At 35.3% G+C, this 26583-nt stretch overlaps 1 protein-coding gene across 1 annotated transcript in view; it reads right to left on the bottom strand.

The window, feature by feature from the left end:
• The window catches only part of C5H12orf4 (chromosome 5 C12orf4 homolog), a 50192-nt gene that overhangs the window by 9796 nt on the left and 13813 nt on the right, over nucleotides 1–26583 (bottom strand). The window contains exons 5-11 of the mRNA XM_044677600.1: nucleotides 25910–26009; nucleotides 25697–25818; nucleotides 19253–19359; nucleotides 18271–18468; nucleotides 10930–11058; nucleotides 6754–6828; nucleotides 2695–2897 (exon numbers count right to left, since the gene is read on the bottom strand). Coding sequence (XP_044533535.1) covers nucleotides 2695–2897; nucleotides 6754–6828; nucleotides 10930–11058; nucleotides 18271–18468; nucleotides 19253–19359; nucleotides 25697–25818; nucleotides 25910–26009 — 934 coding nt within the window. The remainder of the gene's footprint in view (nucleotides 1–2694; nucleotides 2898–6753; nucleotides 6829–10929; nucleotides 11059–18270; nucleotides 18469–19252; nucleotides 19360–25696; nucleotides 25819–25909; nucleotides 26010–26583) is intronic.

Below are 26583 nucleotides of genomic sequence, written 5' to 3'. Positions count from 1 at the left end.
TTTCTGGATGGCAATGTTTATTGATTAAATAAATATGCATTTTCTTTCTTTTTATTTTCTTGGCACTGTTTTTTGCCTTTGGGGTAGTCAATTTCATTCAAAACTGTGCCCTAAGATACAGACCATGGCAGATCATAGCTGCTCATATTATAGGGCAGATCCTAGACTCAGATGCAGGTCTGGATCCATAGGAATAATGGATCTGCATTCAGTTAGCGCCTTTATTTTTTAGGTGGCAAAAAACCCCCCAAATTGCTGTGTCTAGTATACACAAATTATGACATGAAGGAGAAAAAGGCATGGGAAATTGTCATCACTGAAAATCAAGGTATTATGGCAAATTTCTAAATTCGTATTTATTGAATGCAAAAAAACCACTAGTAAAATGGTTTAGGATTCTTACATAGGAAGCTAAGAAAAATTATTTTTATAGGCACTTTACTGATTTATAGGTTTGCAGGATAAACTTCATGACCTGGATGAGAGGTTTAAATACAACTGGAGAATCATAGCTTAATATACTTATGTGAATTAAATTGAATGCTTTGGAAACCAGTTTAATGTTCTGCAGCTGGCTGTCCTAATTTAAAACATGCAACTTTTGTAACCCATTGTGGGAGAGGGAATGCGAATAGTATCAGATGTCTGGAAGTTAATCTGAACTGAGTGACTTTTGGAAACATTGTTTTTGAGGTTGTTTTCCACCTACATATAACCATTTTTATAAACTGGGTTAACCAGGACCACAGCTGCAGAAATGTTTGTATATTTTCTTGTGACTGTCATTCATCATAAACTTTCTTTGTTACTTTATTTTGCAAATACTCTTATAGATGGACCAGTGAGAGGCTGTGACTCAAAAACAGCAACAAGTTCAACAACGTCACTGAGGATCTCACTGCTGGAAGTGGGATTTCATAAAGGAACTATGTGGGGAAGAAATGGAGGGTGACAGGGAGACCTATGAAAAACAAATCAAAAATCTGATTTCTCCTGCTATCTTGCTGTGTACAATTTAAATTACATTAGTGATTAAAAGGGAAATTAGGTCCTCTGATTCATTTTCCATAAAGCAATGTCATAGTTTTAAAAAAATTTAAAGGTCAACATTGTTTGGTTAAAGATCAAAGAACTAGGCATAAGTCACTTAATTTATCTAATACAAAATAGAACTAATAGGGGCAGCTGGGTAGCTCAGTGGATTGAGAGCCAGGCCTAGAGACGGGAGGTCCTAGGTTCAAATCCAGCCTCAGACACTTCCCAGCTGTGTGACCCTGGGCAAGTCACTTGACCCCTATTGCCTACCCTTACCACTCTTCCACCTATAAGTCAATACACACAGAAGGGTTTAAAATAAAAAAAAAAATTAAAAAAAAAATAGAACTAATAATCCTTTGTGCTTATATAATAGTAGCATTTATGTAGAACTTTAAAATTCACAAAGCACTTTGGAGAAATGATTTCATTTGAACCTCACAGCAAACTTGTAAAGTGCTATTCTCCTCATTTTATAGACAGGAAACTGAAGCTAAAAGGTTAATGACCTCAGTCATTGCATGAGTAAATAAATGCCTGAGGATGGATTCAAACTCAAGTCTTCCTGACTCTAAGTCCAATGATTTGTAGTGGACTAACCCTATCTATTTGAGATCATTTTAAATTCTGTCCTATGTAAAATCTATATAATGTCTATTCTTAAGCAGATCAAGCTGCTTAGGGGGGAAAAAAGTTGAATCTTTTCTTTCACTCTACTGTATAATGTAGCATCATTGATCAAAATTTACATATTTAATTAACACATTTTCAAATAATTTTCCACATAGCAGATGTAGGACCCCTTACATCCCTTCCTTCCCTTTGTCCTTCCTTTCCTGCACTTAAAACTAAGGGTGAGAGGGAACATGAAGAATTTGATAGACAGCTGGTCTCTGGGTCCACCTCTGACACAGACCAGCTTTGGGACCCTGTTGGGCAAGTCCCTTAAGCTCTTACTGGTCCAGTAAAGTCTCTAAGACTATGCATTTTGGGGCTTTAGTGGCGATAGGAGTTTCTTAGTCAGTAGGGTTCCCATCTGTATGAAATCACAGATCTGGACCAAAAGCACAGTGTACATAGTCGTGGGTCCTGTCTTCTCCAGGATGGCAGTTGGGTCTATGGCCTATTTTAGGTCTATTCTAGGTTCCAATGCTCTCTGGCCTTTTCAGTTTCAGGCTGGTATGGCCCTCTCAGTTCTTGCTTCAGTTTTATGTTCTGTAAATTTTTTGGCAGGAGAGAGGGGGAAGGGAGGTTGTGGGGTTGTAAGAAAAGAAAGTGGATGTTGAGGAGGTGGTATAGAGAGAGCTTCAGAAAATGCTCATATTAAAGAACAGTGCTGAATGGACAAATAAAGGTCTAGGACCCTTTGAAGATCACAATGCTTGCTACTCCAATGTAGGAAGCAGTTCTTGGTAATTTGTTCATGGATTATCCCCTTTTTGTATTAGCATCATCAAAATGTCATTTCTTCCCAACACCAACTTGTGTATGTGCTGAGAGAATCCAAGCTAATTTGAAAACTAGGCTAAATAATTAGGAAGGTAAATATGCTTCTCTACAAACAAAAAAGAAGTATTTTCTATTTCACTTCCCGACATTGTCAGTAATGCAGAGTTTGTTATATATTCATGCAACCATAATAATTTTTCACTAGCTTACCTCTGACATATCATGCACCAGTAAGAGAGGAATACTAATTGTTGTGATGTCATGAGTACAGCAAACCTTTAGAATATTTCGGAGACCCATGATGGCAGGATCTCGAGCTGTGATGTTACCAGATCTCACATTGTCATCCACACAGAGATGGAAAGCCACATGGATTTCAGAGAGATTAGAGTGCCGGGTAATATAAAATTCTCCTACAAATAAGAGATATCATGTTTTTCAAATCAACAAATCATGCTGAATTTATATCCAATGTAATGGGCTAACAGAAATAACCAATAAATAATAAAATGTTATAGCTGAATAAATACTATTAAACCATGTTTAGTATAGGCCTCTATGAGAAATCAGAAAGATGTGAACTCTTAGTAATATGAGTTCTGGACTTACTTCCTAGAGATAAAAGAAAAGAAATAAAAAGATGGAAAGGTAAAAAATATATATATTTATAGTGGCAAAGAACTGGAAACTAAAGGGTTGTCTGTCAATTGGGAATGGCTAAACAAACTAAAGCATAGGAATATGATGGGATATTTTTGTAAGAAATGACAAAAGGGATGGTTTCAGAGAACCTTGGAAAGATTTGTATTAAGTAATGCACAGTGAAGAACCAGGAGAACAATTCATCCAACACTTTAATGACACACAACTTGAAAGACTTAAGAACTGTGGTCATCCCAGTGACTAACCATAACTGGAGGACTGATGACAGAGCATACTAACTACTCCCTGACAGATAGGTGATGTACGGATTCAAGGTGAAGAAAGAGATGTATATTTTTGGACATGAATTTGCTTTACTTGACTATGTATAGCTGTTAAAAGGGTTTTGATTTTCTTTTTTTTCCTTTTTCATTGTTGGGTAGGGGGAGAAAATAAATTTTTCTTAGTTGAAAAAATAAAAAGTAATGACTACTTCCTAATTTCTGCACAACTAACATGGCTCACACTTTCTAGATGAGTAAAGAAACAGTTGGCAAGAGGGGCAAAGGAGTGGGAACAATAATCAATTTTACACTATACATGGACTCAAAACTGGATCTGATTTGGTTAGTGAAAAGGGAATAAAACATTCATTTTCTAGAGGTACGTTGATTTTTTTCCTGGGTCCCTAGGGTTCTGCTTAGCAAATCTACATTTCTGGCACACTAAGAAATCTACAGAGCTCAATAATCTTTAGGCCTAAATATCATCAATGGATATAAGGAATATTCAAAGGTATCATTGTTGACCTGAGAAAAAAGCAAAACGGGAAGACTAAAAGGAGAAGACATGAAGAAAAAAGGAAGGGAAAGGGAGAGAATAAGGGAAGAGAAAGGAAAAGAAAATGACAGCAAAGAAGATAGTATGGTAGGGAATTGAAAAGTGACACTTATAGTGTGGGTTCATTTAGTTCATCTAGACATCAAGGTGGTAGAGTAAAAAGAATATGTCTTTTAAAATTAGATGACTTAAATACAAGTCACAGGTTTAACACGACTTGTGGGACTGATGGCAAATCATTTAGCCCTGCTTTAGTCATATGCAAAATAGGAGTGATAATTGTTGTATTGACCTATGCCAAGGATTGTTATGAGAAAGGCACACTGTAAACAGTACATTACTCTGACAATGTTAAGTTGTCAGTAATATCAGTACTGGGCTTATTCCCCAAATAGATCAAAGAAAAGAGAAAAAGAAGGAAAGGTAAAAAATATATTTATTACTCTGTGGGAATGATGGACCCAATGTAGTTCTGCAACAGATTTTACTCTTCATTTACTGTTATATTCAAAGTCTCCTCTATTCTTTACTAACTTTCACTTGCAGATCAAATTATAGCCAGCCTACCTGAGAGGCAAACAGAATTAAAAGATTCTAGTGTTAGTTGTATTGAGTGCTAGTCGCAGAACTGCTCCTCACTTGGGTGACTCCAATAACTTCTCAATTAGCCTCATTTCCCTTTTCATTAAAATAGGAACATAAATGTCAACATTAAATTAAACTAAATATCAACTGGGCTCCTAAGGCAAAGTACCAAAGTAAGTGCTATGACAGAACACACAGAAATATAAGATATTAATCATTTTAATCCATAAATTTGTCTTTTCAGATAGGAAATCTTACAATATGAAAGCACTGTTCTCTTGAGACTAATTTACTATGAGCAGTTATTATTTAGGGCAGTTAGGTGGAGCAGTGAACAGTATGCCAGGCCAGGAGTCAGTTAGACCTGAGTTCAGATCTGACCTCAAACACCTACTGTTGTGTGACCCTAGGCAAATTATTTAATCCTGTTTGCCTTAGCTTATAGAAACTGTAAAATGAGCTGGAGAAGGAAACAGCAAACCATGCTGGTATGTTTGCCAAGAAAACCCCAAAAAGGGGTCATGAGAAGTCAAACACAACTGAAATAGCTATATGACAACAAGAAGCTATCATTTAATAGTTTAACATCTTTTTCCACAATTTAGACCTACAGTAAAGCCCTGGGTAGAAAGCAATAACCAGCCACTTAACTTACCAGGTTTTGCCAAAAAAGAGCAAGGAGTTCAAGAAAGGAAATACTGATACAACAAAAGAGTAAAGTTAAAAACAACCAAAAAATCTCAGACGTCACTGCCTCCGGAACAGATAACAAGACTGGCACAATTTAAGAAAGCCACAAAATATGGATGATTTTAATTATGGAGCTGATGGAAAGGAATATGATGAACCCTGTCTCAATGAAGGTATTTTTAGATGGAGTGGAAGAGAGCTTCCTGTTCCACAAGGTGGAGGAAACAGCATGAGATGATGTAATGCTGCTTCTAACATTATCCACCGAGGTACCAGATCTGAAGGTGGAAGGAAATTTGAAAGCTGACAACCACAAGTTAACCAGCTGGATTGTCAAAAAGAATACAAGAAATGGATATGATGTTTACTGACTAAAATGTAATGTGATTGACATGTAGAAAAAAAAATCTACGTTAAGATACAGCTGTAATGAAACTATCTAACCAAGGGAAGAATGGCCTAGCAGTGAAAAGGCTGGATCCTATTCCAAATTCTGGTACTGCCTTGGAGAATCTGGGCTTCAGTTTCTTCATTAATAAATAAGGAGGTGAGGACACTATTGAACTAGATCAGTATTTTCTAACTAGCAACCCATTAAGTTTTCATCAGTCTATAAAATTTATTACCTCAGGGTTAACATTTAAAAATTATCTCCCCCTTCCTGTATTTCGCTTTTCAGCCTTTCTTCCTTCCCCCTAATTCTTGGTTTCTGATCCTTTTATCACTGATGGTTCAAAGGGTAAACTAGTTTATAATAGAAATTTAGGCATTTTGACTACTCTACAAGACAGTTTGGATTGGTGAACATTGAATTAGATGGTTTCCATTCTTTTTTTTCTCTAAAGTCCTATGACTACCATATTGCATTTGTGATATTTGAATATCATCAAGTTCATAATTCAGTGAAAAATTCTTTCAATAACAAAATGCTTCATAAGTCCTTGCTGGTAATCTGTTACAAATGAGGAAACTGTAGCATATTATGGTTAACACTGAAATCAAGTGAGTTAAGCCAGAATGAGGAATAAGAGCCTTTAAATTTCCAGTTGGTAAATGGATGAAATATACAGAAACACTACAGGAAATGGAAGAAAGGGGAAGTAAGATAAACTGTTAGAAAATGAAAATAAGGCAGATTCTAAATCAGATGACCCATGTACTAGAAGTTCAATTCTTATTCTATTTATATCTCAGAAAGAGCACGGTTTTCATGGTTCATCTCTCTAAGAAACTAAGAATGAATAGCAAGAAAATCTTAAAAGTGACAATACCCGTACAACTAAAGGATAGAACTTTCTCCTATGGAATCAGGAGAATATCTGTTGCAGCATGGTTTTTGTTGAAGTTGTTATTTAAACTGAGATATAAATAAAAGGTCAAATCATTATACAAATGTGAGATTTCATTTCAACTAACAGATATTCCCTGAAGTACAGAATAAAAAGACTATATTTTAAATCTATTACTTCAATGTAACTGAACATAAAAACATAAAGTAAAAAAAGTACTCACCAGGCAAAATATTTGAATAGTTTCGTTCAATATTCTTAGCCTTATCATCACTTCCTCCATTCCGGTTTCCTGAATCTGTATGTAGGATAGGAGAATATTATCACTACCACAGCCAGTATCTTGTATTTATGTACTCTGTTTCATTTTTAAAGAGTCCAAGATACTATATATGTGTATATATGTGTTAAAACTACATAATATTTTTTTAAAACCTTTACCTGCTGTCTTAGAATCAGAAACAAGTATCAGATCCAAGGCAGAAGAGTGGTAAAAGCTGGGCGGATGGGGTTAAATGACTTACCCAGGGTCACATAGCTAGGAAGTGTTTAAATCCGGATTTGAACCCAGAACATTCTGTCTCTAAGACTGGCTCTCTCTCTACTGAGCCATTAAGCTGTCCCCATTATATAAAATTTTAATGAGACATATATGGTGCAGTCATCCACATCTTTCAGAAGAAACTGAGGATCCAGAAGTGACAAAACTTGTTCAAGATCACAGGAGTGTACTGTGTGACAGGAAGCATACTAGTCTAGAAATAAGATTTGCTTTTGAATTCTAGTTCTAACAACCTGTCAAGTTCCTTAATCCTCCTGGGCCTCAGTTTCCTTATCTGTAAAATAAAGAACTTGAATTTAATGAATTCTAAAGTCCTTTCCAGTTCTAAATCTATGATCCTTTTCACCTACAAAATATAGCCCCAACTTTACTTCTTCATAACTTCTCAACCTCCTGTAGTCTATCATTTAATTCTATCATTCTGCTGAAACTATGCTCTCAAAGTTCAATAAATATATTTATTCCTACATCTCAGTCCTCTTCTTCCTTGAGCTCTCTGTATCTTTTAACACTGTCAACTACCTCAGCTTCTTATGCATTTTCTCTTCCTTTGGCTTCTGTGGTCTTCTTTTCCTTGGTTCTTCTACCTATATGATTATTTCTTCAGTCTCCTTTATTTGAGCCTAATCCAACTTCCACTAAGTGGAAATGCCCCCAAGATTTTGTACTTGGGCTTCTTTACTTTGTACACTCTCAGGAGTCTCACCAACTCCCATAGATTCAAATATTATCTCTATGAAGATGATCCTCAAATCTATTATGAACAGCAAACACAATGGATGATGGTTTGGTTTGTGGGGGGTTTTTTTGCACTTGATCTCTGATTTCCATGAAGTAAAGAACTCTTAGGAAGGAAACACACTTGACTATATCAAGGCAGATCTGTACCTTCTCCACCTAACAAGTTGCCTCTGGGCCCTGAGAGGTTAAGGGACTTGGCCAAGGTTTTAGCTAGTATATGTCAGAAGCAGAATGTGGGCCCAGGGCTCTCTATCCACTATGGTGATACCGCCTCTCCTCATTACCTTGTTAAAGTTAATATGCATAGTCATTATTTCCTTGATCAGTAAGAGTATAGTTACATGTGATTCTTTTTTTGTTTTGTTTAATCTATGATTATTTTTATAGGAATAGAGTATATTTTGTTTAGTGAGAGAAGGGAATTATTCTTGTTTATATTCTCATCTTCAAAATCAGGAGATTGGACCAGAAAGTCCCTGAGATCCCTTCCAGCTCTAGATCTATAGTCCTATGATTTGGTCTGCCTGCTATTCATCAGTTTATTCATTCAAATGTTTGAAAATGTGTATCTGTGAAGTAAAAGCAAAACCAATGACTTGTTTCTCTCTACTGGCTCCTTCAAGGTTACCTGCAAAGATGTGATGTTCAGGTTTCCCTTTTCTTAAGAAACTTTACTTGGACATACCATTCTCTCAAGTTATCATCCTCTCTCTTCTCAAAGCCAAATGCCTAGAAAAAGCCATCTACACTTGTAGCCTACAAGTCTCTTTTATTTTACTAATATTTTAACTTCTTGTAATGTGGGTTCTAATCTTATCACAACTAAAATTGCTCCTTCCCCTAAGCTACCAAGGATCTCTTTATTAGATCCAATGGCCTTTTCTCAGTTCTCAGCTTTAATCTCTGAAGCATATGATACTGTTGAACATCCCCTCCATGGAGAAAATCTCTCTTCTCTGGATTTTAGTGGCACTGATCTCTACTGATTTTTTCTTCTGTCTGGTCTTCCTCCTCAGTCTTCTTTACTTAGTCATTATCCATGCCCTGTATTCTCTCTATATACTATGGCTTTCTCCAAGGCTCCCTTTTCTTTCAACATTCTTTTTCTTGGTGAGATCATCAGCTCTCATGGGTTCAATGATCATTTCTATGCAGATGACTCCCAAATGTATCTTTCCAGCTAGTTTCTCTTCTGACCTTTAGTTTTTGCATTATCAGTTGCCTATCATTTATTTCTCACTGCATCTAAAATGGAAGTGTCCAAAAAGAATTCATATTTCCTTCAAACCACTCCTTTTCCTAACTTCCTTATTTCTTCTGAAGGCACCTACCACCACCCCCTTCTCCAAGACATTCTAGACACAATTTTCAAAGTGTTATTTCGAAAACATAGGTCAAATCCATCCACGAGAGTATTTTTATAAGATTCTTCTATAACAACATGTGGGGTTCCTTTAGGAAAGTGGACTTTTATAACCCTACTTGTCTTACTGACTCACTCAAACCACAAAAGTAGTTGCTTGAACAAGAACAAAATAACATCATGATGTACATGCACTGACTGTGGTTTGAAAACTTCCTGTCATTTGCGGCACATATGCTGTCTTGTCAATATAGTCCGAATTCTCCCAAAGTCTCTACACCTGAAGAGGCTCCAGGCTTCATGTCTTTGTCATTTCTACAGTCTAAATGAGTAGAATAAGAGAGAGAGAATTGATGGAGGAAGAGGGAAGGCCATAGTTAGGAATTTCTATAAGATTTGTGGTGAAATAAATTTGCTTCAATTTTCTTCATATGGTCAGCTGTCCTGAAATATGTTCCAAAGAGGGCCACAGCAAGTCTTAAGACTGCTTAATTAGCTTACTTTTTAGGGTCACAGTAAATGAGAAAAGTTTTAATTGTAGTGAATATTCAAAAATATGTGAAGACCCAGGGCAGAGTAGGTTGTTAGCTAAAAGAACCAAGGAGTGCTTCCTGGAGGAAGTGGCATTTAATATGCACTTAAATATCTGGTAGGAATTCATCTATTGAGTCAGAAGACTTGGATTATCACCTCTGGCAAGACACTTAAGTTAGAAGGTTTTTATAGGATTTGGAGCTCATTTAGCCCAACTGGCTTATTTTACACACAAGGAATTATACTGAAAAAAGTTAGCTTCATTGGCTAGGTGAGTGCAAATACCACTGCTAGGATTTATATTAGAAATGGAAAGGAAGACAATCCATGAAGTAAAAAAGCAGAATAATTTCTTTTTACTTGTGATTTGTTTCAAAAATAGTAACTATAGGAGTGGCTACATGGCTCAGGGGATAGAAAGCCAGGGCTGGAGAGGGGAAGTCCTGGCTTCAAACTGGACCTCAGACATTTCTTAGCTATGTGATCCTGAGTAAGTCACTTAACCCAATTGCCCAGCCCTTATCAGTCTTTTGGCTTGGAAGTGATACTTGGTATCAATTTTAGGCCAGAAGGTCAGTGTTTTTAAAAAAAAGTAAAGAAAAGAATAGCCATAAGGAGGGATCATATATGCATGGAAGCCTGTTTTTGTACACAGTAATAAATTATTGTGTGCATATAGACTAGACAGAGTATACAGAAATTTTGTACCTAAATCACATAACACTATAAAAATACATAATATGCAAAATACAGAAAGACAATTTTACATGAGATGTGATATTCATTTATCAAAAGTGATAAAGCAACACTTAACCTTAAATTTTTAGCCAAAAAAGTGGTTCACTTCTTCTTCGGCATGCATTTATGATACTTATTTTAATTTATGAAAATGTAAAAGAATATGAAGATATTCCTTATATCAAAGGAATAAGGAGACTTAAAAGAAGTGATGTTAAGTAAGCAAAGCAAAAAAGAACAATATACACAATTTCAACCATACAGATAAATATAACTAAATTGCAAAAAAACAGTTAAAAAACACTGGGCAAAATTGATAACTCATTTACAGAACAAAAATCTATACTTTCTTTTAACAAATAAAACAAATAAAGAATAAGATTGCATGAATTGTCTATCAGTTGTAACTGCTCTTTGATACTATGGACCTTAAAAAAATTAAGTTTCTGTGTTTTACTGACCATTTGGCTCTTTCACTTTACTCCTGCGTTGGGTTCGAGCATAAAGTACCACCTGCTGGACAATTTCCAACTGTTCTTCAATCCGAGGAAAATGGAAATCAGTGCATTCTTGACAAATTGTGGCAAAATCTAAGAGACATTTTACATATAAATCTCAAAATGCAAGTTGTTCAGTCTTGGGGTTTTACTTATAGGAACTCTCACAAAAATAAAATAACAACTTTATAATCTATTTCTGATACTTCCATCTTCAATTAATATATGAAATTAAACATTTCAAAAATCTAAGATTTTGACTTTTGTCCAAGACAGCTACCTTAATGGAAGCAGACATTACAACTCTACATATCTACTCCAACAAAAACCTGAAATTAGTATTAGTTCCAACTAATAATTAAGAAATTCAATGAGAAAATACAGTAATTTTTTCTACTATGGAACCTTGCAAAGAAGTCAGCAAGATGGCAAAAAACTGGAAAAGGAGGGTATGTCCTTCAATTGGAGAATGGCTGAACAAACTGTGGTATATGTTGGTGATGGAATACTATTGTGCTAAAAGGAATAATAAACTGGAGGAGTTCCATGTGAACTGGAAAGACCTCCAGGAACTGATGCAGAGTGAAAGGAACAGAGCCAGAAGAACACTATACAGAGACTGACATACTGTGGTAAAATCGAATGTAATGGACTTCTGTACCAGCAGCAATGCAATGACACAGGACAGCTCTGAGGGATTTATGGTAAAGAACGCTACCCACATCCAGAGGAAGGACTGCAGGAGAAGAAACACATAAGAAAAACAACTGCTTGTATGCATGGGTTGAGGCGAACATGATTGGGGATGTAGACTTGACACTACCACAACCAATGCAACTATCAACAATTTGGAAATAGGTCTTGATCAATGACACATGTTAAAACCAGCGGAAATGTGCATCGGCCATGGGTGGGGGGAGTGCGGGGGGTGGGGTGAAGGGGAAAGTAGGAGCATGAATCATGTAACCATGTTAAAAATGAATATTAATAAATGTTTAAATTAAAAAAAAAAGTCAGCAAGAAGACCAATGGCAGTAAGAAAGGGGACCAAGAGCAAAACCAGCATCTGAGCAAGGAAATAGGTCTCAACCAGAGAAGGCCAGAGATAGAGGAAGCTTGCAAGGATCTTTTTGTCTGGAGGCAGTAAAACTTGAAGCTCCTCTTGCCTCAAGAAATTTCCAGAGAAGCCAGAATGTCTCAGGAAGAGGATGGTAGAAGCCATGGTGAGTGGTAGTGATCAGTGTGGCCCAGAAGTACTCAGACCAGGATAGAGTCTGGGTACACTGGAGCTATGAAATCCATAACACTCCTGCTGAGGCTACAGAGAGGGCCATGAAGAAGACTAATTCTCTGAATCCCAAAGATCTGGGTCAGGGGATGGAGTGTTGTTCAGTATAGTATAACTCAGGTGATATAAGATGAGACCAAATGGGGCTCTAAAATGATGCAAGGGGAAGCGTCTGGTCCTGCACAAGGCTCCAATTCAGGAACTAAAGCTGGAAAGATGAGTAAACCATAGAAAATACCAAGAATATAAAAAATTACTCCAAATCTAAGATCACCCAAAAGAAGATGAAAATAATTTGTTAACAATTGGCAATACAGACTCAAGGGGAAAAATAGATTTTCCATAAAGACTTCATGAATACTTAAAAGAAACAAAGATATAAAAAATGAATTAAGAACTCAAAGTCAGAATAAGGAAAAGAATAAATAGCTTTGAAGAGACAATGGTGAATCCTACCCAAGAAACAAACTCCTTGAACAACAGAAGAGTCCAAAGATAAATCAATAAATCCACAAGAAAGCAGAAAAAAGATAAAAGAAAAATCAAAATAAAAAGATTTTTTAAAAAGATCAAACAAAAAGACTGAAAAAAAAAACAAAATATAAAAATCATATATATGAAAATATAAGAAATCATATCAAAATAACCTAGAAAACAGATTATTATGTATAAATTTGATCTTGTTGATATAGATCTTGAAATTTATAGTCAGTGGGTATTGATCAGCTAACGCTGTCAGGGAGCTCTAGTGGATGGTGGTTGATAAACTTGCTGGATACAGCTTAATCCAATGTTGTTTATTAATTATGTTTAATAGGAGAAGCAGGGACCAAAAAAAGGATATAGGAATAATGAAGGATATATTAAATCTAAAACTAAAGTTTATAACTATAATCCAAAAACCACTGTCCCGCAAGGGACTTCTTCATGTTCAACAGGGATGAACCTATACTAATCTATTCTCACTATCTAAAGATTAAATCTATTTAACTCAACCTATCCTAAAAGATGATCTTAACTTTATATTCTTCTCCTTAAAATAACTATAAGATTTTACCAGATGCCTCTATCTACTTGTCACAAAACGACAGTTCCTTTGGTCTGTTCTCACAGCAGTGTGCCAAAACTGACACTACTCAAGCAAGAGTGAAACTGTGCCTCCTTTGGCTGCTTTTCCCTCTCTCACAGAAAAAGTGATCACTTCACCCAGTCTTCCTCAGATCACAAGACGTTTCTTGTCTTCTCCAAAATAACACTTAAGAAAATCACAGATCTATCAGAGCCAATTCTCTAGACATCTACTCCAAGCGAGGAAGCTCGAGAGTGTCCAGTTCCCCAACTGTCTTTCCTTTCCTGAAAATTCTCTTAACATCACCCACAGATAATTCCTTCCTTCACTGGTTAAAGGGGCCACGGTAAAATTTAAAACTCTGTCTCTATACTAAATCCTTACTTCTAACTAAGTTAATTAGCAAATTTAAATTCTTATCCTAACAAGATCAAGGGAAGATAATTTAAGAATCACTGGACTTCCTGAAAACCATAATTTTTTTTAAAAAGTCTCCAATCACCTCCTTAAAAAACCCCTAAAGGAAACAACTCAAGAATGCCAAAGCCAAATTAGGGCTTCCATGTCAAAGGGAAAAAAAAAGTTCAAAACAGCAAGGAACCAAAGTCAGATTCACACAAGACCTAGAAACTGCTGGTATAAATGGGAAGAGATCTTAGAATACAATATTACACAAAGTAAAATATGTAGGTTCACAATGAAAAGTAACTTAAGCAAAATTAGTATAGATCTATGGGGGAAAAGGGACCTTTAATTATGGAGGATAAGGGAAAGGAATAAGCATTTATATAGCATCTCATATATACTAGTCATTGGGAAAATGATTTAAAAAAATATCTCATTTGATGCACACAACTCTGTAAGTTAGGTGCTATTGTTATTGCTTTTTTACAGTTGAGGAAACTGAGGCAAACATAATTTAAGTGACTTGCCCAAGGTCACACTGGTAGACTAGATTTGAACTCAGAAATTCCTGACTCTGGGCCTAGTGCTCTGCCCACTATGCCAAAAATTGCCTCAAGTAGAATAGGGGACTTTTGAGCATTTCTAATCAAAAGGTCAGAGCCAAGTAGGAACTTTGGAATGCAAACACAAGTCAAGACAAATCTAGACAGACCAATCTGAGCAACTGGAAGGATCTTTATGATGATATGGTGCTAACATCTGTTATACCTGCCTCTCACATGACTCCCTGGGAACATTCCATCCAACTGACTTATTTGTCAATCAAAGGTGATCTTCAAGCTCCCAGAGATTCAATATAACACATCCTAATCAGAGGAAAAGGGTCAAGGATTCCTTATGAACTTTAATGTCTCCAAAATGTACTGGGAGAATTAATTAGGAAAAAACAGAACACCAGGGATAGATTAGTACTGACCTGGGAGTTTTGAGAGGGGAAAAAAAAAGGAAAAGTAAAAGGAATACAATGGAAAACAAAAGAGGAAGAAAAATAGAAATTGTTACCTGTAATTGGATGTATGAGAAAAGCAGTATATAAACATAGATGAGGGAGAAGAGGTGGAATTCAGATGAAGCTCATTCTTATTTGAAAAAGACAAAGTAGATGAACACACACACAAACAGAATGAAGCATACTTAATAAAGAAACAAGCAATGACAGGGGTAGAATTAGGAAGGAGAATAAAACCAGGAAGGAAACATTAATAAAGATGATGAAAGTGGGACTCAAATAAAGATATGAGAAGACACCCTCAACCTAATACTTTGGAAAGGTGGGAGGTCCCTAGGTGCTACCCATTCTTGGTGTGTTGATGAGTTGTGCTAACTATTTCCTTCCTCTCCAAAAGATATTATTTGTTATATGGGATGGCTCTCAGTAGGAGGAGAAGTAGGGATAGATGGGATAGTATGATGATACAAGAAGTAGGAAATATCAGTCAAAACTTATGTTTTAAAAAAAAGAAAAAGGCAGGGCTAACCCTTATGTAATAGAAAGAAATTTTGTCTTCAAATTAAAAAAAAGAAAAAATGAGCTTGTCTCAAAAAAAGGGAAATAAATGGAAGGGGGAGGTGGAAGAACTGGAATTTCTCATTAATAGGGGAAAAGGCTCACTAAATTGTGGTACATGAATTTAATGGAATATCTGTTTGTTACAAATGACAAAACAGATGATTTTAGAGAATCCTGGATAGTATGAACTCAGGAAGAATGAAGGGAAAACGAGGAAAACAATTTATACAAGGATAACAAGATTGTAAGAAGACATGCCTCTGAAGCGTAGGAGCTGATCAATGCTGTGATCAACTATGTCTTCAGAAGATCCATGGGCAAGCATGTTCTCTACCTCCTGACAGAGAAGTGGCAGACTCAACGTGCAGAAAAGAGACATAAATTTCAGGATGTGGACACTGTATGGATCCATTTTGCTTGATTATATTCATTTGTTAAAAGAGCTTTCCCCTCCCACCTCATTTTTTAAGTTGAGGATGGGGAGAAAGGAAGAACTGAACAAAACAGCTTGAAACATTTTTTTAAATGCATGGAAGAAAAAAGAAGCAAGTTCAGAAGGAAGCAAAGACAAGCAGGGCAATTTAAAAAGTAACATTAACATTTAAAAATATTTACACAGAATTTAAGCTTAACAAAATTCCCATGTTTCTGTTTCACTTCAAAAGTAACATGGGAAATGTTATATTTTTATATATGTATATATATTAAATACATATAATATATATACTATATATATTAAAAATATATATTTTTTAAAAGCAATTGATATGAAATAGACTTGCATGGTTTCATTTACAATCCTCTTTTTGTTTTATTATGCTTTTGAAAATTCTTTTTTAAGTGCTAAGGCTGGAAAAAGTCATTATCTGGCGACCAACCCTTTATCTCAGTTTTCCTCTGGACAGCGATTTAACTTCTGGGCCTCAATTCAATCAATATGCATTTATTAAGTGCCTACAATTTGTCAGGCACCCCACTAAGGAATGAGGATACAAAAACAAAAACAAATGTCCTCAAAGACTTTACATTCAAGGAGAAGACCAGCATGTACACTTATAATATATACATGATATACGTAAAATAAACTTCCGAGAAAGCAGTTATTCAAGGACAGAGTGACAAAAAAGAAGCTGTATATGATTCTAATTTCTTCAAATATTTGTTACCCTTTAAATTATTATAATTTCTAAGATGATCAAGGAAAAAGGAAAAGACCCTATATGTTCTAAAATATTTATAGCAGTTCCTGTAACTGGTGGCAAAGATCTGGAAATTGAGGGATCCATTGGGGAATGGATAAACAAATTATAGCATGTAATTAAAATGGAATACTGATGTGTAGTAAGAAGCAAGTTAAATTTTTTTTAAAGCAGGGTTAATTAAAAAAATGGAAAGACCTAAATGAAATTATGAAGAGTGAAATGAGCAGAACCAAGAGAACATTATATATAGAAATAAATATTGTTCAAAAAAACATCTATAAGTGTCCACCTCCTAAAAAAAAACAATTGATAAGCATGAAGTGGTTTTATGTATGTATATATGTACATGTGTGGGAATATCTGTATGTTTATTTTCTTTTTTGTCAAGTGATCTCTTCTCTACTGTGGGGAAAGGAGGGAAGAAGGGAAATATATGAGAAATTAATGTAAAAAATAAACAAATAAAAAATTTAAACTGAAAGAATTTTTTTACCATGTAGTTTTAAAAGTAGAAAAGAGTATAAGAAGGTTCTTAAAAATGGCATATGAACTCTAGTAGGCCTGACAACTTTTCAAAAAAAAGTGATATTCAAAAAAAAAAAAAGGTATTGTCTTAAAATGTGTTTAATTTGACCCACTTAAAAATGAATTGCAAAGCTAGGTGTAGATAGTGTGCAGGAGCTGGAATCAAGAACATATGAGTTCAAATCCTGCTCCCAGATACTTTGGAGCTATTTAGGTTAAGTTATAAAATTCTATGACTTTGTTTAATATAACTTTTATAGGTGTTTTTTTGTTTTTGCATCACAAACCCTGGACTTCCTTCCCCTAACTAAGCTTGGAATTGAACCTTTCCTTATTTTTATTTTTTTATTTTTTAAACTCTTACCTTCTGTGTATTGGCTCTAGGTGGAAGAGTGGTAAGGGTGGGCAATGGGGGTCAAGTGACTTGCCCAGGGTCACACTGCTGGGAACTGTCTGAGACTGGATTTGAACCTAGGACCTCCTGTCCTCAGGCCTGACTCTCAATCCACCGAGCTACCCAGCTGCCCCCAGAACCTTTCCTTATAAAAAAGGAGGAATTAAGTAAAAATAACATATAGTAACCTAATCAGGTATGACAATGCATGCAGTTTTCTGCCACCTAGTTTCTCATGTCTCTGTCTGCAGAAGGGAGGTATGTTTCATTATTTATTTTCCAAGACCAAGATTGACCAGGATTAGTTATTATTGTTATTCAGTTCTAGCTTTCTATTAGTGTCCTTTCATAGATATGCATCTATGAAAGGACACACACACACACACACACACACACACATATATATGGACCTCAGAAATTATTAAATCCAATCTCTTAATTTTATAGATGATGAAATTGAACACATCAGTTCTCAAGTGTCTTGCCCATACGGTCCCAAAGTAGTAAGTGACTGGGATTCTGACCAATGCCCTCTGAATCCAAATCCTAAACTCTTTTCATCAGCTTTCTATACATCATTTTATCTAGATATGTCTATTTTTATCTAATTATACTATAATTTCATTATTAACCAATAAATCATTATAAATTAATATAACCAAAGTATAACAGAACTTTGATAGAGAAAAAATCAATCATGCTAATGGAGAAGCATGAAATCAGTGCTAAATAACTATGGTTTTGTTTCTGGTGTATTGTTTTTCAATTGAGATAGGGATGATATGTGAAGAAAAATTTTTCTGAAAAGGGTATATAAGAAGAAAATTAAAATATGTCATGGGTTCAACTCACCTCTTTTAATCCCACTGTATGAATTGATCCGATTATCTACCAATAAAACAAGGCCACAGAGAGATGCTGAATAGAGTGAGAGTGCTGTCTGCAGCCGATGGAGTTTCACACCACTTCGATGGTTACGTTTGTATTTGCAGAAGTCGAGCATGTCTGCTCTCAGCAATCTCAAATTATGCATGGTCTTCAGTTGGGCTCCTACAGGTAAGAAACAGCCCTACAATTACATATGTGCATATTTTAAATTAATTTTATTTTGAACTTGGCAAACACAATTACATATAAATATATCTGTAATGCAAGAAGAACAGAAAAGGATGATTCATGCCATCAATTAAAATATATATATATGTATATATAAATTTGCAAATATGCAATACAACAGAGGGTTAAAGTGGTATAAGAGAAACCCAGAATATAGCCTGTATTAAAAGTGATGAAAGGGGCTTGGTCTATACTTAAAACCTTCATTTGAATAGCTACTCTTCTATATTTAATAATTTTATAAGCCAGGTAACTAAAATGAATGATAATGATGATCATGAGAATAATAATAAAAACTAGCACCTATAAAGCTATGTCTACTATGTGCTAGGCACTATGTCAAGTACTTTAAAAATATCATCTTATTTGATCATCATAACAACCTTGGGAGGTAGGTGCCACTATTATCTCCATTTTACAACTGAAGAAAAAGAGGCAAACAGGGGTTAAGTGAATTGCCCAAAGACACACAATTAGTAAGTTCAAATTGGAAACCGATTTGAACTTAGGTGTTCCTGACTCCAGGTCCAGCATTCTGTCCACTATGCCACCTAGCATCCTCAAGACTAATACGTTTAATTGGGCCAGTAGGCAATTAGAATTTTTAAAAGTGAATGGAAAAAAAATGCACCGGGTTATATTAGACAGTCTTTATCTTATAAAAACATATACAAAAGTCAGCTATGATTATTATTACTTCACTAAATTATTCACTTACCTAAATGAATGGTAAAGCTTTCTTCTAACTTTCTTTGATCTTCATAAATTCTTCCATTTGCTTCCGCAGATTCTCTAAACTGACTGGGCTGAACTTTAATTTCTTCACTGAAATTTGTTTTTTAAAAGGTTATTGTCAAGTTCTAAACAAAAGCATGTGTGAAAATGAAAAAAGAAGAAACTGAACTGGAAAGGCACAATTAACTCATCCCTCAACCTAATCCTTAATATTTCCCTGGAGACAAAACAGGTCTACAATCATCCATTAAGTTCTAATTTTTAACATTCAATACTTTAATACACATATATCAGAGATGAGCTAATATTTGTCTTTAGGCTTACTATGAACATCATGCAATTTGCACTAAAACTATGCATCACTCTAATTATCTAATAGTTTTACAAAGAGCTTTACAAAAGAATTCTTGACTTCTTAGTGAGTTCGTTTAGTGCATTTAAGATACATTTATTATATTATAAAAAACATCAACTTTTTTCCTTTCTTAAATTTTATTTTTCAATTAACAATCACTTCTTTTCCCTCCCTCAAACCATTCCTCCCAACTTAAAGGGAAAAAAAGAAAGACAAATGTACATAATTAAGAAAAACAATTTCTTCAGCAGGATTCCTAGCATAAAAAATAGCCCTATAATTAATGCATGTTTTAAATTAATTTTATCCTGAACTTGACAAACGTCCAAGTTTGTCCCTGTCAAAAATGTAAAACAGGAACTTTTTAAGTTATCTGTTGCATATAATGAGAACATGCCTGCCAGGTGTTCTATCTGATCCAATTAACCAAGTGCTCTTCTGATGCCTCACCACAGTATGGAGATGACCTGGATTCTCAAAGGCCTTGCATGCTAGAGCAGTGGAAGCTCTGGTATGTCCTATCATGATTGAAAGCCTCTGAGGATGACCCTGACAACACACTAATAGTATGTTTTATGGAGATTAACCTAGCTAAGGAACAAGAAGCATGTGACCATTAGATTGACCATCTAGATATTATTTTGACCGTGGCAATCTATGAAAACAAAGGAAAATTTAAAATAGTTCTCCAACCTATATGCAAGTCAGGGTGTCACAGTGGTACAAAAGGGGCAAAGCATGCTAAAAACCAGTTTTTAGACCATCAGCAAACTTTGACTACAGTTATTCTAAATGTGAGATATTTATCCAATGACCAATCTGTAAACATACTAATAGGAGAGCTGAATCATGTAAATCTTGATTTTCTTACTACAAAGTGAAACCAAAAGGAGGAGTTGGAGCTAAATAAGATGGCTCACAGGTTCTCTTTGGAGAAGCAAAGAAAAGAGTTGGCAGGGTGAGCTTTATCAGAATATTTAAAGGATATTTGGTCATCACATATATCAGCACTAATGATAAATATCAGAAATATTCACCACAAAAATAATTGCAGCTGACAAAAATATGTAATTCCAATTATTTCAATGAAGAAATAACAAATAAAAGCAATCGAAGAAGAAAAACCAGGATGTCTCTGATATAAATGCATGGGAAATTTGCCAACCAATTAAAATTTCAAAAGAAATGCAGAGAAGATGAAAGCAAGGACACATAATACAATCATAAGAACAAGATACAGAGATCCAAGTCTAGAGATGGAAGGTCCTGGGTTCAAATTTTGACCTCAGATACTTCCTTGCTGCGAGACCCCAGGCAAGTCACTTAATCCCAATTTCCTAGACTTTACTACTCTTCTGCCTTGAAACCAATACACAGTATTGATTCTAAAATGGAAGGGAAGTGTTTAAAAAACAAAGGAGCAGAGGCAGCTGCTGAGTGGCTCAGTGGATTGAGAGCCAGAACTAGAGACAGGAGGTCCTAGGTTAAAATTTGGCCTCAGACACTTCCTATGACCCTGGGCAAGTCACTTAACCCCTATTACCTAGCCCTTCCTGCTCTTCTGCCTTGGAACCAATATACACTATGGAAGGTAAGGGTTTAAAAAAAAAAAGCATGGTATAATAGTGCCAAGAATGTGCAGGAGCTAAGGCTGGTGAAGGAAGCTAATGGAAGAGGGCCTCTGAATGGAATAGATGGGGAAATGATGATCGACTACACAGAGAGAAGGCAAAAATGTTCATTTATTACTTTCCTTTTGTTTTCTCTGCTGAGGGAAATGAACTTTGTAATGGAAATGACCAAAAAAAATGACTAACAGGGAGTTGAATGTATTAGTAAGGAGGAGGAAATCAAACTGAAATGCTTCTGGGAAATTATAAACCCCCTTTACTGTCCTGAGTTTTCCATGAATGCTGACTCACTTTTAAATTTTTTTAAAAATTCTTACTTTCTTATAACCAATACTAAATATCAATTTTAAGGCAGAAGAGTGGTAAGGGCTAGAAAAATGGGATCAAATGACTTGCCCAGGGTCACACTGCTAGGAAGTGTCTGAAGTCAAATTTGAACCTAGGTCCTTCTGTCCCCAGGCGGGCCCTTTATCCACTGAGCCACCTACCTGTCCTGACTCACTTTTTTAATACTAACTTTCTACCAGTCTTGTTATATGGCATTGAAACATAGAACCTTATGGGCAATAAGGAGGCCACTAATGAGAAACTGAAAAAAAGGAGTAAAAGGTATCATATCAAGGAGTTGGATAATAGGAAAAGAAAATAGGATGGTCATATGAAAGGAAGAGTAGCTAGGGGACTCAGGGCATTAGGTTTCATACATTCACAATAAGTGATTATCCAGAATGTTCCACTAGTATTTTTGCAGTGTCAGGAGAAAGAGAGGCCTTCAGTACACTGAATGACCTTCATGTAGTAAATGGTTTACAAACTCCACTACTGGAAGGAAATCCCTAATCAATGAGACCAAATATCCTTTTGAATATCTGAGTAATAAAGTAGTGAAATACATCAACACAGCTATCTTCCTTGGTAGAAATGAAACAAAAATATCTACAGGGAAAGAAAAAGTCCCAACCACAAGAAGAATAGCAGATGCTAAAGGGAGTGAAGAAACTGAGAACCAAAATAAAAACCAGATTCCCCATTTGCCAGAACTGGGATTTTATCATATCATATATTATATCTAAAAGAAGAACTTTTACACCACTACTTCCCACCCCCGAGGTTAAGGCATAACACTTATTTCACAAGACCAGTTAGTTTAGTGATGTGAGTTCTCTTACACAGATTGATGTCACTGTATAGATTTTAAATAACAATAATCCTCCAAACGTGTAGCAATGTATTAAGCACAGGACCAGAGTCTGAAGACCCTATTTTAAAGTGTTACTGCTACTATTTCTTAGCTGGGTGACTTTGGCTATGTCACACCATCACTCTGAAGCTTAGTTTCCTTAAACACTTTACAAAGTGTGTCCTTATTTGGCCACTTCTTAGACTCAGGACTGCTATAAGGTCAACCTAGCTAGAAGAAATTGTATTAAGAGAAGTAGTGTCCAGGATCAGGAAGTGCTGGCCTTTCTGTATTCTGCTCCAGTTGTGCCACATCTCAAGCACTTTCATTTTGGGGATATTACATTTTAGGTAGGACATTAACAGACTGGAGAGTAAACAGAGAAGGACAAAGTAGAATGGTGCAGGCACTAATAAGTCAAGATGAGGATCAGTTAAAGGAATGAAGAAATATTTAGCCAGGGAGAAGAAAGTCTTAGCCCAGAGAGAAGATAATAGCTGTCCACAAATAATTGAGAAGCTTTGTGAAATAGGAATTTGACTGGTTTTGTTTGGCCTCAGAGGGCAAAACCAGGAGCAATGAATGGAAATTGCAAAGAGATAAAACTTAAGCTTAATATGAGGGAAAAACCCCTATTGATAGGATGGGATATTTTAAGAGATGCTGGATTCCCCCTCCTTGAAAAGATGGATGACCACCTGTTAGGGATTCTTGTTCAGGAAGGAGACAGTCTAGATTGCCTTTAAGTTTCTTTCCAAATCTAAGATTCTATGGTTCTTATTCTTGTGACTCTGTTATACTCTGGTAGAAAGGGATATATATATTAATTTTCTCAGGTGCTCTCTCAACACTCCTGAAGTGACTGATTTACTAACAAGAAAAACTTGCATTTTATATAACACTTTTAATGACAATGTTGGTTTTATAGAATTAATTTAATTTTCATTGAGCTTGTGTAAATCCTAACTAAGGGTAAAAGGAAGTACAAGCAACCTGTTTCTCCCACTATTGCTTAAATATATTTTATAATATTTAAATATATTATTTAAACATATTTTACAGGATGCCTTACCTATTACCATAAATAATAAATAGTTCTTCTCTATCATTTTGAGATTTATGAAAATTTTGGAAAATAAAGCCTAACATCAAATGAAGATGACAAATCACAGAATTTCATTGAAAGAACTCAGAGATAATCCAAGCTCTACCTTAAATATGAAATTGTTTTACAACATTCTAAACAATTGGTCATATAGGCTCTATCTGAAGCCCTTAAGTGACAGAGAACTCACTGCCTTATGAAGCAATCCCTTTCCACTTTTGGATAGTTCTAATTGTTGGGAAACTTTTCTTTATATCAACCTAAAATCTGCTTCACTGATCCTAATTCTACCTTCCATGGATAAGCAGTACTAGTCTGTGGTACTGACTTCAACCTATCTAATCGATAAGATTAGATTTATTAAAGAATGGTTATAAAATGGCTAAAAGTTGAATAACTATAGCCAACACTGTCCCATCATATTATACTTTTGTAGAAATATATTTCTATTTCATTAAACATTTCCCCTATCCTTTAAGATGAAATGATGTGATATATTATAAATAGTCACGTCAATTTAAATACCAATTTTTTACTTTCTCTTTTTTTGGCATTATTCAGAACTACTATGCTACTTAGGTAAAATAACTATATGTTTCCTAGTAATGTTAAAAAACAAGTAATGGTGCTATGAACATAAAGAGGCACAAAAATAGTATTCTAAATTAATATGCAATAATAAAGGTGCTTTAATGACTTATAAATATAGCTATTTGTGTAAGCCCTAAAACAGTTAACATTACTAGAAAATGCATCTATTTCAAAATTGTTAACATTAGATATATACATTTTATTGCTACTTTTAGCTCTCTCTTTTTTTAATCTGGAAAAAACTCCCATGTTGGAAGTAACAAATTTAAGTGCCTCTATCAAGTTACTGCTTGCCTAAATTCAGATCTCATGCCCATCATTGCTTCAGAGGCATGCAGTTCAAATCTGAGCCATTACCAGGCTGCTTCAGAACACATATGGACAGGCTACAAAGTACATTTGACCAATTTTTCCTGTGGGTCAGGGACAGCACTAGCCAAAAATGGAAAGTAGGTGGCTTTTGTATCCCTTTCCATCCAATATTCATCAAACACCCAATCAGGTTGCAAATATGAACCTTCTGTCAAAAGGAAGCAAAATGATAAACATTCATAATAAAGACTAATGCTTAAAAATAGGAACTTCATAAAATACAATGCCAAACTCAAAGGAATGAACATCATTCAGTTTGAAGTATATTAGAAACTGAATTTTGGGTCAAATGATACCTAAAAAGGAGAAATATTTTGTGGTGGGGTCTTTCTTATCATCCTGCATATCACAGTAGGTGTGCAATGCCTCACCAGTAAGACAGACAGGCCCTGCCTGCTTGGTGCTCACTGTTCTTTAAATAGGCAATGACATTTACATCCCCAAATAGCAGCTCTTAGGGATGCCATTTCACTTCTAATCACTGACAAATGACCTGACTTTGTTCTGCATGGAAATATGAAAACACGGGTAAGAGGCCAATTTTAGAAGATAAAAATACTAAACAGACAAAAACTTTTAAGATTCGGATTAGAAATTATTTGGATTCAAAGTGACTATATGAATGAGAAGCATATAATTATCTCTAAATGTATATCATTTATCTCTGTACACAGAAAGAAGTCACTATTGCATTAAGTAAATATCTAATTCAATGTATTCTGGCAGCTTAAAAAAAAGTGAAAATAGCTGGACAGGTTCAAAAATTGAAGATGGTTGGAGAGAAAAAAGTTTGAGACCAAGAGGTGACACAGGGGATATTTTTTGTATTGCAGTTAGTCATATATTTTAAACTAACTTAAGCATATGTCAATTTAAAAGAAAAAGTGATATAATGAAGATAGGTGATATTAAGGTTTATGGACTTAAAACATTTTTGAAGTTTTGTTCCAAGAAAAAAACAAATACCAGCAACAAAAATAACCCAGCCCCCCCCCCAAACCTCCACACCACACACATCAAACAAAAACTGTCTATAATTCAAAAGCTGTTAAAAGAAAAAAAAACAATTATTTTGAAATTCCACCTCTGACTAAGGGATCCCTACAGTAAAAACACATTTTCCCTAAAAGATCCAATCTCTACTCCTGTTGAGTTAACAACAATAAATACTCAATATGTCAGATGATCAATACCTGATGGAGCTGTTGTTTGGATTTTTTAGGTCTTGGTGAAGTTTTATTACCCATTCCTGATATTCTTGTTTTTGGATGGCGGTTGACTGTTTTAGCTCACTGGTCCATTTATTCTCTAAGACCTAATAACAGTATCCCAAACAATTAATTTTTATTTTAAAAAGAAACATAAAATACAGCTACATGAATGAAAGTCATTCCTTTTTAACTTACCTGTTGGGATTCAAAATGTTGAGCCGCCAATGAGTTTACATCCTGATCTGTTAATGACTTTCCCAGTTCCTGCATTACTTTATCCATTTCTGCACCTTGTCTGAAGACAGAGAAGAACCCACAAATTAGTTGAGGTAGCAAAACTTCTAGTCTGAGCCCTAGGGTGGAAGTCAAAAGACTCAGTTCCAATTTTTAAGAGCTTCTCATGTACCTGAGCAGTTTCATTGTTCATATTTCCCCATATGCAAAATAAGGATAATAATGCCTGTTGCTCTCTTCCCTCTCAGAATGAAGAATTACTTTGTTAGAAAAAGAATTTTGGGGAAGCGAGGTGGCTTAGTGGATAGAGAGCCAGGCCTGGAGCCTGGAGGTCCTGGGTTCAAATGTGGCCTGGGCATTGCCTAGTCCTTACTTCTGCCTCAAAACCAATATTTAGCATCATTTCTAAAACAGAAGGTTTTGCTGTCTCTCCCACACACTTCTACTGCACTTTCTAAAATATAGTTTCAATATCAATGTCTAATTCACTATAAGTCTCACACACTCTCCAAGAACCTCCATTTCAACCTGTACCTGAACAGAAAACCCCTCTACGATATGCCTGACAAGTAGTCATCTAGTATCAACTTAAAGACTTCCAGTAATGGATAATCCACTATTGCATGTGATGGCTA

Source organism: Gracilinanus agilis, chromosome 5 (assembly GCF_016433145.1).
Source record: "Gracilinanus agilis isolate LMUSP501 chromosome 5, AgileGrace, whole genome shotgun sequence".
Classification (NCBI taxonomy): Eukaryota; Metazoa; Chordata; class Mammalia; order Didelphimorphia; family Didelphidae; genus Gracilinanus; species Gracilinanus agilis.
This window is presented reverse-complemented; position numbering and strand designations above follow the sequence as displayed.